General features: G+C 45.7%; 1 protein-coding gene across 1 annotated transcript; it reads left to right on the top strand.

The window, feature by feature from the left end:
• Nucleotides 1-1334: 1334 nt before the first annotated feature.
• Nucleotides 1335-5051, top strand: LOC139228576 (alpha-2,8-sialyltransferase 8F-like). The gene is made up of 2 exons (XM_070859713.1): nt 1335-1526; nt 4155-5051. The coding sequence occupies exons 1-2, from the start codon at nt 1335-1337 to the stop codon at nt 5049-5051; spliced, it is 1089 nt and encodes a 362-aa protein (XP_070715814.1).
• The last annotated feature ends 8136 nt before the right edge of the window (nt 5052-13187 follow it).

Genomic DNA, 13187 nt, shown 5'->3' with positions numbered 1-13187 from the left:
TGCGGGCGAACGACTTACAGGCTGTGGAGTGTATGACCCAGAGACAGGCATTGCCCTGGCGATTAAACTCGCCAGTACTATGAGCGCCCAGCACGCTGAACTGTCAGCGGTGGTGTACGTGGTCACACACCCCGAAGAATTCCCGACCCCATACTCGATTTGCTCGGACAGTATTTCACATGCAATTCATCTACAGAATACCTGGCTATCTGGTCCCATCACGGATACACATCTGCAGATGGGAGACCCCGGACAATTAAGCCTCTACTGGAAAAGATCATGGCAGCCATGGGGGAGGAAGGAAAGGTCTATGTACACAAAGTGAAGGCACACTCAGCCACTGAACCCCGTAGCGAGGGAAACCAGCAGCTGACATGTTGGCCAAGCAAGGTGCCCGCACGGGCAAGCTCTGGAATCCGTACAACCCAGGCCCCATCGCAGCAGTCAGAGGCAGGATTGGGACAGCACGGAGGGCAGGGGTAACATTGCCCCCGGACCTGAAAACGGTTCAGACCCAAGACCTCGTCCTCAAAACTGTCCTGAACACTCTAGCTAAAGGGGAAAAGGTAGACGGCCCGTACGGCACCACAGCGATTGCCAATAGAGAAGGCATGCTGTTCAGGGGGGAGCAATGGGTGGTACTGCAACAACACCAGAGAGAATTCCTCCAGCTGGCCCACGAGGGTCCAGGAGCAGGACACCCCGGATCTGAGATGACTTGGCAACGGGTGGAACAGGCAGGGTGGTGGCTGGGACTCAGGGAGGATGTCCACGAGTTCTGTGCCAGCTGTCTGGTGTGCGCTGCCAACAACCCTGACCCCCCCAGAAAAGGAAAGTTCTATGGGACATATCAGGAGGGTAGAGGGACCCTGGCAGTTGATCCAGGTCGATTACATCAGACCCCTACCCACTGCCCAGGGAGGCTACAAGTACAGCCTAGTATTGGTGGACGTGTTCACCAAATGGGTGGAAGCCTTCCCATGCCGAACAGCCACTGCATTAGGGGCAGCTCGGATCCTGGTCAGGGAAGTGTTCTCCCAATGGGGACTACCACAGTACGTGGAGTCCGACCAAGGGAGTCACTTCACCAGGCAGGTGATGCAGGAGACCCTTAAGGTGCTCAGCGTTGAGGGAAAATGGCATGTCGCCCACAACCCGCAGTCATCCAGGCCTGTGGAGCGCTTGAACCGCACTATTAAAGAAAGGTTACATAAGGAGATGGGGTCTCACCCAAGAAGTGGGTAGAGGTCCTACCACTGGTCCTCATGGGGATCCAGGCCAGCCAGTCAAAGAGCACGGGGTACTCCCCATATGAGCTCATGACCGGCAGAGCCATGCGCACCCCCACCAATGTACTAGCCTCGGTACTCACGGAAGGTCAGCTTAGGGAAGCGAACCGGAACAGTTTTGTCAGGAATCTGTTTAAACACCTTAAGCAGATTCACTGGCAGGCTGCTAACAACATGGGAAAACAGCATTGGAGCAACCGAATGCTGTTGGAGCCCCGCAAACAGCACAAATGGGAGGTAGGAGACCAGGTTATGGTAAGGAACTATGCTTGAATAGTGGTTTTTGAAGCACTGTACATGGGGCTGTACCACATTGTCGACAAGGCAAGCCCCATGGCCTATGCTGCAAAGATGCCCCGCCATACAAAGTGCTTCCACATAAACCAGTGCAAACTTTTCAACCCCGGAATAGCAGCCAAGTGTAAGGGACAGCCAGCAGCCCCCGACTGTGGAAATCCCACAGGGAACGTTGCAGACCCACAGACTGTACCTAGAGGGGCAGTGGACTGTGTTACCGGAGGAGCTATCCCTCCTATTTTTTGGGACTCGGAAGTACCTCCGTAGTTAGAGCCTTGAGGAGCACTCTCCGTACGCCACAACTGAAGACACCATGGTCACCAGCACCCCAGATTAAGTGGTTCAGCCCCAGGAGAGGGACCAGCCGCAAAGGGGTACCTAAGATCAGGGACCAGCCTGCGAGCAGGGACCCCCAGCCAGTAGCCTTGGGTGATGAGTGACCCCCGGTGAGATAGTGGTGGACCAGCCACCAATTGGGAGTCCCCAACCCACAGCCCTCGACTATGTCGAACCCTCGGGTAATGAAGTGAACCCCGCCATCACCCCAAAAGAGGTGGTGTGCTGTAGCATCGGTGGGGACATTCCCCCAATAGTGTGGGCTCAGATCTAACTCCGGTCAGGACACTCTGGGTCCTGCGGTACAGGCCGACCTACTACCGGCCCCGCTGGAAACCCAGGGGCCAGAGAAGAAAGGAGAAGAATAGAAGTTAAGCTGGCCACCCAGAGATGGGTGGCAGATGTACATAATTAGGATGATAAGAATCGAGCGTAGCGTAGGATTTAGGTTTTTTTTGTTAGGGTCACCACGACCAAAAGAAACCACGCTTATGTAAGTAGTGAAATGAGTAAAATAGGATAAAAGCTTGTGTATAAATATGTAATGGAAGAGCTCCGGACAACAGCCAGTGCCCAATTAGTGACATAGGCCTGGTAGTATTTGAGGGAAGATGTGAAAGAGCCCAACTGGGGGTAGGAAACAAGCCCACCTGTGCAGCTATTAGAAGAGGCACAGACCTGGTAACATCCCGGAGTATGAAGAATCTACCGGTACAGCTATTAAAGGAAACACCGGTAATAGTTTCTTGGGCAAGGAAAAGACCCCACCTTGTAATCAATAAAAGAGGCACTACAAAAACGATAAGCGTAAGATGAGACAAAAGTTGAATACAGACATCAGTTCCTACGGTAACTGGAAAAGACAGCCAGTTGATTAAAGACTTTATTGTGTTTTCCGAGAAGAAATGAGCCCAAATTGGAACTCGATCACCTTTTGTCAAGCAGAGAGCTTTTCTCAGGGCTGGACAATCTGTTTTATGTGCCCCTACAGGAAAGAGAACAACATGAGAAGGTCCTGTTCCTGCTCACCTTGATAAGGATGAGCAGCGGCGGCCGAGGAGCCGTGGAAGAATCCCTCATTTATGGGTGCTCAGGGGAAAGAGCACCGATCGTGGCTGCAGCGGGTAGCACACTGGGTGTGGAAGAGCTCGCCGTTTATGCCCACGAAGGGAGGGTGACAGGGGTCTAATTCCACTCGCTACTCCAGCCAGGAAGGGTTTACCTATGGGGAGGCATCCGTTCCATGCCCCAGGATACGGATCGTTGCTGCGTGAATCAGTCTTATGGAGGTAAAACGTGTATGTTTGACTTGTAAAGGGCAGATTCCCCTGGGTAGATGGTGGTGGCTTAGGAAGCTGAGCAAGGACACGGGGGACCAGGAATCTGACTGGGAAAGACTTGGGACATAAGAACATAAGAATTAGGAACAGGAGTAGGCCATCTAGCCCCTCGAGCCTGCTCCGCCATTCAACAAGATCATGGCTGATCTGGCCATGGACTCAGCTCCACTTGCCCGCCCACTCCCCATCACCCTTAATTCCCTTATTGGTTAAAAATCTATCTATCTGTGACTTGAATACATTCAATGAGCTAGCCTCAACTGCTTCCTTGGGCAGAGAATTCCACAGATTTACAACCCTCTGGGAGAAGAAATTCCTTCTCAACTCGGTTTTAAATTGGCTCCCCCGTATTTTGAGGCTGTGCCCCCTAGTTCTAGTCTCCCCGACCAGTGGAAACAACCTCTCTGCCTCTATCTTGTCTATCCCTTTCATTATTTTAAATGTTTCTATAAGATTTAAATCCTTCTGAACTCCAATGAGTAAAGACCCAGTCTACTCAATCTATCATCATAAGGTAACCCCCTCAACTCCGGAATCAGTCTAGTGAATCGTCTCTGTACCCCCTCCAAAGCCAGTATATCCTTCCTTAAGTAAGGTGACCAAAACTGCACGCAGTACTCCAGGTGCAGCCTCACCAATACCCTGAACAGTTGCAGCAGGACCTCCCTGCTTTTGGTTCCTTTCTGTGGATTTTTGAAGGACCAGCATGAAATTGAAAACATTGTACTTCCTTGGAACACTCGTTTTATTATTTTGTGTCTGTTTCATCTTCTGGATAAGTAGAGTTAAGCCAAATTATTTCAGCATCGAGAAGAAGTAATGGAAGAGTCAGCTGGAGCTTAATTCACCAGAATGTGCGGAGCTGAGCAAAGTACTTACTCCTAAACCCAAGAGGTTTTCTGAAGATGATTTTATTAAACGAGTCAAGGAAATTCAGAAATGCGAGTGGAAAAAGAATCCTGAAGAGCACACAATTTTAAGGTCAGAGTTTGAGAAATGTTGTAATGCAACTCAAAATGTTGTTGTTACACAAGTTAATACGCCACTGGGAACAAATCTGAGCTTTGATGCAGAACCTAAAAGAATAATGAGGATTACAGAAGATATTCTTAAACTGATTCCTAAGACAGACCCTTTCAAAGACCATGTATTTAAATGTTGCTCTGTTGTTGGAAATGGAGGAGTTCTAACTAACAGCAGCTGTGGAATGGAAATAAATCAAGCTGACTTTGTATTCAGGTGTAATCTTCCCCTTATCATGGATTATATGGATGATGTGGGAACGAAAACAGATATTGTGACAGCCAATCCAAGTATCATTACAAGGAGGTACCAAAGTCTGAATTTAAGGAGAAAACCTTTTGTGGACTATATATCTGCCTATAAAGATGCATTTATTCTGCTGCCTGCATTTTCTTATTCAATGAACACATCACCTTCATTTAAAGTTTCTTACACTCTGCAAGATTTTGGAATGAAACAGAAGGCAATATTTTTAAATCCATCATACATGAAAACTGTCAGTCCATTCTGGAAAGGTAAAGGTGTTAAAGAGAAACGTCTTTCTAGCGGTTTCATTATATTAAGCGCAGCAATGGAGCTGTGTGAGGAAGTATGGGTGTATGGATTCTGGCCCTTCTCTAAAGATGTGCATGGAAACCAGTTCCACCATCATTACTATGACAATATGATGCCAGGTAAAATTCACTCAATGCCGAATGAATTCTACAAACTTCTGCAGCTTTACATGAAAGGCATTGTGAAACTGCACGCCGATAAATGTGAATAAATATACGATTGATATACTGCAGGAGACAAACTTTATTAGTTTGTGAATCATAGTACAAAATGTATTTTTATTAATTGATGCATGTTATAAATTGTGTTATTGTGGTGATAATTGTGGAGAGTGTTTTTGGATGTTTCCGGTGAGGTGAGGCTTGAGATGCTGATTCAGTTTTCACTGATGTCGGGAAGGATGTGAGAAAGGCTACAAATGAGCCCAGAACCCAGATATGCTGAGTCTCTGCCTTACGGCTGAATTTCACAATAGTCTTTTGGAGACGTAAACAAGGATTAAACAGGGTCACGGCTGGGGGCATGGACTCACTATGTTAAGGGACCTGGCATTGGGTAACCAGAGATACGCCTAGTGAGACATATCTTGCCAATACCTTTGAATGTGGGGCACATCTGGGGGTTCAAGGCTGTTATCGTGTTCTGAGTTCCTGAAGAGAAACCAAATTTTATTTTCTAATTAAATGCAGCCCCTTATAAATGGGACCACTGAGAGCCTTCTGTTTCCGAGGTGAAGACACCTCCCCCGGCCTGATACATTCCGGCTACATCCATCCACCTTGGCTCCATATCCCTTAATACCTTTGTCTAGCAAAAATCTATTGATCTCAGATTTAGAATTATTATTTGAGCTAACATCTACTGCTTTTTGTGTGAGAGAGTTCCACACTTCTGGCACCCTTTGTGTGACGGAGTATTTCCTAACCTCTTCTGGCTGGCCCTACTCTGATTTTAAGGTTATGTTCCCTTGTCCTAGGCTTCCCCACCAGCAGAAAAGGTTTTTATCTACCGTAACAATTCCTCTCAAATCCTAAAAATCTCAATCAAGTCACCTTCTATATTCCAGGGAAAACAAGCCTAGTTTATGTAATCTCTCCTCATAATTTAACTGTTGGTGCCCTGGTAACATTCTGGTACAGCTATGGAGAGAACCCAAGCATGGGATTCGTTTCGGATTGTTCTAGCAAATGCAATGTGCCGAATGGCTAACTTGTCTCAGGGACTGGAAAAGTTAGATGCGGGAAGAATGTTCCCGATGTTGGGGAAGTCCAGAACCAGGGGACACAGTCTTGGGATAGGGGGTAGGCTATTTAGGACTGAGATGAGGAGAAACTTCTTCACTCAGAGAGTTGTTAACCTGTGGAATTCCCTGCCGCAGAGAGTTGATGATGCCAGTTCATTGGATATATTCAAGAGGAAGTTAGATATGGCCCTTACCGCTAAAGGGGTATGGAGAGAAAGCAGGAATGGGGTACTGAGGGAATGATCAGCCATGATCTTATTGAATGGCGGTGCAGGCTCGAAGGGCCGAATGGCCTACTCCTGCACCTATTTTCTATGTTTCTATGTTTCTATGTACTCCATCCCTCTCGCAATGAAGGCCAACATTCCATTCGCCTTCCTGAATATCTGCTGCACCTGCAAACTAACTTTTTGGGATTCATGCACAAGGATCCCCAGGTCCCTCTGCACCGCAGCATGTTGTAATTTCTCCCCATTCAAATAATATTCCCTTTTACTGTTTTTTTTTCCAAGTTGGATGACCTTACATTTTCCGTCATTGTAATGACACGTACTGTACCATCACGGGGACACGGGGAGGAATGAAGGTGTGTTGAAACAAGTGGAGGGAGTCTGAACAGGGAATTTACGTGGCATGTGGGGGTCAGAGGAGATCTGCCCCACAGGCATATCAATCGCCTTCGCCAGGTGAAGGGGAAGAGATGGGGTGGATTCCAGCCTACACGGGTGTGCGGTCCCACACTCCCCACTCCCAATTAACGCCACCGAACTTATAGCACGCATTAAGAAATCCCCTGCCCATGATCCCGCCAATGCGAACAATAATAGAGAGGTGTCCTACCACCACCAAGGGACCAGGGAACGGATTAGTATTGGTACTGACCCGAAAGGTGTTATACTAGGGGGTACACTATGCAGTAGCTTCAGTTATTTTAAACCTTACCGAGGTGCATTTATCTGCATGGTGCCCGAAGGAACCAGAACAGCTATACCAGGCCCTACTCAGAGAAATGTTCAAGAGATTTTACGAGTTAGACTTTGGCAATGTAGACAAATCAGATCTATACACCCTATACGCTAGGGATACCATGGGCACGGGGAGACCTAGAAGGGGAACCTTGAATGACATTTTTACTGCATATAATATAGGATCCTCTGTGCTAAATAGCCTTGATGATATAGAACTGCAAACGCAGATAAATGGTCTAAAGAACCAACTGAGAAAGATCCTAAAAGAGGAAAACACAGTGGTAGGCTCAGAGCTACACGAGGACCAGGCTATGATGGTCCATTTAAAAGAAATCGTAGCTGAGCTGGAAAAACATGCACAAACAGGAAATGCACTCATACGGGAGGATAGGAATGCTTCAGACCAAGCTGCACAGAATGAGCTGTGTGTGCTGTATGGGGCATGGTTGTTGGCCAAGGGCCGCAAAAACCTGGAGGATTTAAAACAAGGTTTAGTCCCCTCCTGGATCAGCAACAAGCACCTCGCAGCCCTCCATCCATATAGTAATTCACTAAGCCCGTGCCAGCTCCGCTGAGCTTCAGAAGCCTACCCTGTCCCAGTAGATTGCGGGCGTTCTAATCACACCATCAAGGGGATAGTACTAAGGATGCCGGTCAAGAGTGGGACAGCCCGACCCGCACCGGTATACAGGGTGGAGAACATTGGAGTCATTCAAGGAGGTGCACACATTCGTTTCACAGCAGCCCCACCTTATGTCATAAAGTGGGAGCATGCTGTGACAGGTACTGACCTCTCCGGGTGCCAGAGCCGGGGTGCACACATCATACTGTGTCCCCAGCACTTAAACACCTACTTTAAACCACAGTGCGGGTTTAAAGCTGCTGGCGCACAGCTTATCAACTGTACCATGGAGGTAATGGCACAAGAGCATGTTCCTCCACAGGTAGCATGCATAGAGGGTGGGACATATTGTGTCACCACCAGTGCGCCCCACTACCAGCATGAACAACACTTCTGGTGTCTGGTCAGTGACAGCAGTTTTTGCTTTAAACCCGAGGCAGAAATTCAAGTGGCCCAGGAACGGATTGTCCCCATTCCCGAATCCTCCACTGTTCACCTCACTGTGAGAGAAAATATCACAAACCTGCAAGATTATGTTGTACATTTTGGCTATGAAATTCCCCCTCTACCCGAATATCTTACCACTCTGCTAGAAGCTGTAGTAATCTCACAAAAACATTTATTTACTCTAGAACGGAAAACAATTGAGATAGGGAGAAAAATTCTAGAGATCACCATTCCACCTTGGTGGGACATTTTCAGGAATATAGGAGTTCCTGCCGGGATCAGAATAGCTTCCCACGTTTTGGTTGTCTGTCAACTCGCGATTATCCTTTACTTATGGTGTCTCACTTATCGAGTGAAACGCAGAGGCCGTCAGGTCAGGCACCAAAGGGTGCTGTATGCTTCCTGGCCAAACTTGGAGATCGCACAGGGAGGGGTGACACCACATTACAATGTTTGATTTGTTTTAATTTTCACCTGCTGTAAAAACGCAGAGGTCGAGTGTTGTAGGAATGTTAATTAAAAATGTGTTTGACTATGTACCTTTATTTTCTATAAATCGGAGTAATGGAGGGGCATTGGATCCCCTCTATGCTGTAACATAATTGGAATGACTGTATTTGCCTGTAAACTGCATTGCATTTCAAAGGGGGTATGCATGTTTAAGTTTAGTTAGGTAAATACAGGGGAAGGTTGACTCTCGCTAGTCAGGAATTTTGCTAACCTAGCATGACACTCTAGCATGTAGAGTATCACAGGGGCGACAGTAGGATTGCAAAATTCGTGGGACTCCCCCCCCCCCCTCCTCCCCTCAAGTGTTTGGACTCATTGGAAAGGGAATTTAATTTGGAACTGTCAACCAGAAAGTTTGGGATCCTGAAGTGCACCGGGAAGAAACTACGAGTTTTAATCGAATTTGGGATTTTACAAGGCAGATTGGGTCCGTGTGGAAAGGGCTGAAAACTAAAGGATAACTATCCTTCAAAGAAACCAGTTTGGGTATTGAAGCTAAACAAATCGTCTGGGGAATTGTGTAAACTCGAAAACCCTTCTCCCCGGGAGACATTAATATAACAACAATCAACCCAGAAATAGCCAGCCATCACTCCGAGCAGTAAACCCATCCAGCGCATACATAATGATAATGGCCCATCCAGCCCGCATGGAAACCCAGGCCTCGGCAGACATTGCAAATACCAAAGCTAATTTTTCCCAATCAAGAAACAAATTCAAGAGATCGACACATCTGAGACATTAATGGGCCCACCAAAATATGACAAAGAGATATCAAGTCCGCCAAAAATTAAACAAAGAATCGGGGCTGATTTAGCACGTAGATTAGAACGGCTCCAAAAGTATAACTGGGGCCCGGTTTTTAACGGATAAGGAAGCAAGGGAGGAGGAAGCGAGAGAGCGAGCAGGCATTCATCTACCGAAAGAAGAAGGAAGAACATCATTACAGCAGAAAGTAGCTCCCAGTAACTTCAGACATCGCCATCGTAGTAACAACTGACCACAGCCAACGTGGTAACATCGAAAGCACCGCGATCGACCAATTCCGAAACCAAAACTCCTCAAGAAGAAACCGCAGATTCGAAAGTTTCCACTGTACAATCTAGTCCTAGCTACCAACAAGTGAAACATTACCTAAAAAGACTTTAAAACCTATTTCTGATGAAAGAAAGTGGGTACTCACCCCATAAGTCCAATATGCGCCCTACCGCATCATCGGACACCATCTAACTAAAGACTACACAGTCAGAACTCCTCTACGATTTTCGGGGTACGGCAAGCAGAACCTACAGAGTCCAGCAAACCCCGAAAACGCGAACCACCGCCAACGGATAATAAAGGATTGGTGAGCATAATCCCTGTTTGCCCTGGAGTTTAACCTAGTCAGAGTTAGGCATTGGGAGGTGGGAGGTGTAGTATTTTCTGTAAGCCCTTTTCAATGTGTGGTGAAGTGTCTTTATTCTAGTCATTTCAAGCTTGACATTGTACCTTTCTTGTCTGTAATAAAATCAAGGTTCTTTGCACCAAAACCAGTTGTCTCTTGACTTTGTCACATCCCCCAAATGAATCCAAAGTCTAGAACCCAGGGAGTGGGAGCGATTCAAACCGTTCAGAAGGTCAGAGGCGAACCTGACCCCACACACCACCCCCTGCACAATCTATTAAAATAATATAATTATAATCATTAAATATAAGTATAAATGTGAGTGGATCTATCTGTAAAAGACCCTTAAATAACTCACAAATATAAGCCCCCTTGTTTTACCAGCCTCCTTCCTTCCTCCGACATTCAAAATGGCATCCATAGGGCTGAGTTCTGTGAGGAAGGCCCAGGGAAAGCAACTATTCTCCAGGGATGTTCTCGGTGAGCAATCAGCCCAGCGATGTGCCAGCGATGTGCCGAAAGTTGCACCTGGCGATGTGCGGGTGATCACCTCAGCGATCACCTCGGCAATGGGAGCCAAAAGTTAGGGGGCAATTTTCCGGCAATGTTCCAGCCTAACTTTCCACTTTTCAGTCAAAATGGGCGATAGCAGGCTGTTTTTGGCGATATATGGGTACTAGTCAGCAATGTGAAGTGGAAAGTCTAGCCCTTGAGGTGTTTGGCGCCCTCCCGGATGCTTCTCCTCCACTTTGAGCGGTCTTGGACCAGGGAGTCCCAGGTGTCGGTGGGGATGTTGCACTTCTTCAAGGAGGTTTTGAGGGTGTCCTTGAATTGTCCTAGGATTGTCCTTACACCCTTTCTTGAACAAGGGTGTCACATTTGCCACTTTCTAATCCTCTGGCCCCTCCCCCACATCTAGGAAAGATTGGAAGATTATGGCAAGCCCTTCCACTATCTCTACCCCCACTTCCCTTAGCAACCTGCGATACAAGCCACCTGGACCAAGTGACTTAACCACTCTTAAGCATATCCAGCCTTTCGAGTACATCCTGCCTATCAATTTTCACCTCAACTCTACCATCTCCACTTCTAGCGATATTTTGTCAGCATCCTCTTCCTTAGTAAACACCAATGCAAAGTACTCATTAAGTATTCTAGCCTTGCCCTTACCTCTAAGCATATATCACCTTCTTTGCCCCTAATAGGCCCCACCCCACATCTTACTACCCACTATTAACATTTTTGAGGTTCCCTTTTATGTTATCTGCCATTCTATTCTCATATTCTCTCTTTTTCTTTCTTTTTTTGGTGTTATCCATTTGCAGACAATTACTGCAACTAAGAGCTTCAATGAATTTCTCTCAGTTTGACTGATGATATGTCACTCAATATATCTTACTCAACATATTTATTCAATATTCCCAATACATTTAATCAATACCTGTTATAATACATTTAAAGCTGCACTCCCAAATATATATATATTTGCTAATATTTTATAGTATCTGTCATTATGTTTGCCAATAATTTTCAATATATTGCTTTCCTGTAAGAGGAATCAGGCCACTGAGCTGAATAATGGGATCAATCACTGCCTTTAGTTTCCATTCAATTCAGCGAAAGTCTGTCATGCCCTGTATAAATGTCTTTTTTCAAGCTTCCATGCAGTTGTTTTCCAAATAAATGCATCCTGATTACTTGTCTTTCTACTTTCCGTAATCTAGGTATCTCCACTTGGAAGTTAAGCATGTTAAACAAAAAAAGCCGGGAGACGTGAACACAACTAGAATTAGATCAACAAAATAAAAAGAGTGAATAAATAAGACCACCGAAGTAAAACATAATTGAAAGTGGAAAAAAATCAGTTAATAACAACTAAGAGACCAGTTACAATAGCGATGACACAACAGTAACAGTCGCCTTTTATGTTGCCATCCTCCTGTGAAATTTATGGGCAAAAGAGTGGCGACAGCTGATTAGGGCTCTGGGGGAAAAAAAAGCACAACATGTGTAATAAGTGCCCTGGGGCTAGTTGTGTAAAATTTCATTGTAAATATTTGTTAAGGGTTCAAAAGCAGAGCAGGGTTACAGTCACCACCTTTCCTATGTCAAGGGTTCAAGTTTCTTTTTAAATTATTACTTGTCGATGTAACCAAAGCATATGTACTGAACATCCAGAATGATAAGAATCTCCAGATTTTTTTTATTGAGGATACAAATCCATCATTTTTGTTAATAGAGCGGTTTGATCATATATCATTATTGTTATTCTCATTCTGCAATGAACCTGCAATGTTGCTCTGTTCGCTGGGGCTCTGCGCATATTCCAAAAAATATTAAACAAGAATGGTAAATAAAATCATAGAAACGTAGAAACATAGAAAATAGGTGCAGGAGTAGGCCATTTGGGCCTTCGAGCCTGCACCGCCATTGAATAAGATCATGGCTGATCATTCCCTCAGTACCCCTTTCCTGCTTTCTCTCCATACCCCTTGATCTCCTTAGCTGTGAAGGCAATATCTAACTCCCTCTTGAATATATCCAATGAACTGGCATCAACAACTCTCTGCGGTCGGGAAGTCCACAGGTTAACAACTCTCTGAGTGAAGAAGTTTCTCCTCATCTCAGTCCTAAATGGCCTACCCTTTATCCTAAGACTATGTCCCCTGGTTCTGGACTTCCCCAACATCGGGAACATCCTTCCCGCATCTAACCTGTCCAGTCCCGTCAGAATCTTATACGTTTCTATGAGATCCCCTCTCATCCTTTTAAACTCCAGTGAATAAAGGCCCAGTTGATCCAGTCTCTCCTCATATGACAATCCAGCCATCCCGGGAATCAGTCTGGTGAACCTTCGCTGCACTCCCTCAATAGCAAGAACGTCCTTCCTCAACAACAGTGATAATGGTTCTAATGGAATGGAATGAGGAGTTATGCAAATTAAACGGCCTAACAACCAGTCACAACCAATTGGTCTTTCTTATCACGTGGTACTTAGCTTCTGTTACTGATAGTAAATTTAGAAAAAATTGGAGTATACTCTAACACCTAAAGAAAGAAAAACTTGCATTTATATAGCGTCTCAGGAAATCCCAAAGCGTTTTACAGCCAATTAAGTACATTTTGAAGTAAAGGTACTGTTGTAATGCAAGAAATGTGACAGCCAAATTGCA

This window comes from Pristiophorus japonicus, chromosome 2, assembly GCF_044704955.1.
Source record: "Pristiophorus japonicus isolate sPriJap1 chromosome 2, sPriJap1.hap1, whole genome shotgun sequence".
Lineage (NCBI taxonomy): Eukaryota > Metazoa > Chordata > Chondrichthyes > Pristiophoridae > Pristiophorus > Pristiophorus japonicus.
Note: the sequence above shows the minus strand (reverse complement) of the source record. Positions and strands in the feature narration are given on the sequence as shown.

Excerpts from the sequence above, each read along its gene's own strand:
- LOC139228576 (XM_070859713.1), top strand. The coding sequence starts at position 1,335 with ATGCGCACCCCCACCAATGTACTAGCCTCGGTACTCACGGAAGGTCAG. Across the intron at positions 1,527-4,154 it reads GCAAACAGCACAAATGGGAG|AGGTTTTCTGAAGATGATTT; the intron begins GTAGGAGACCAG and ends CCTAAACCCAAG.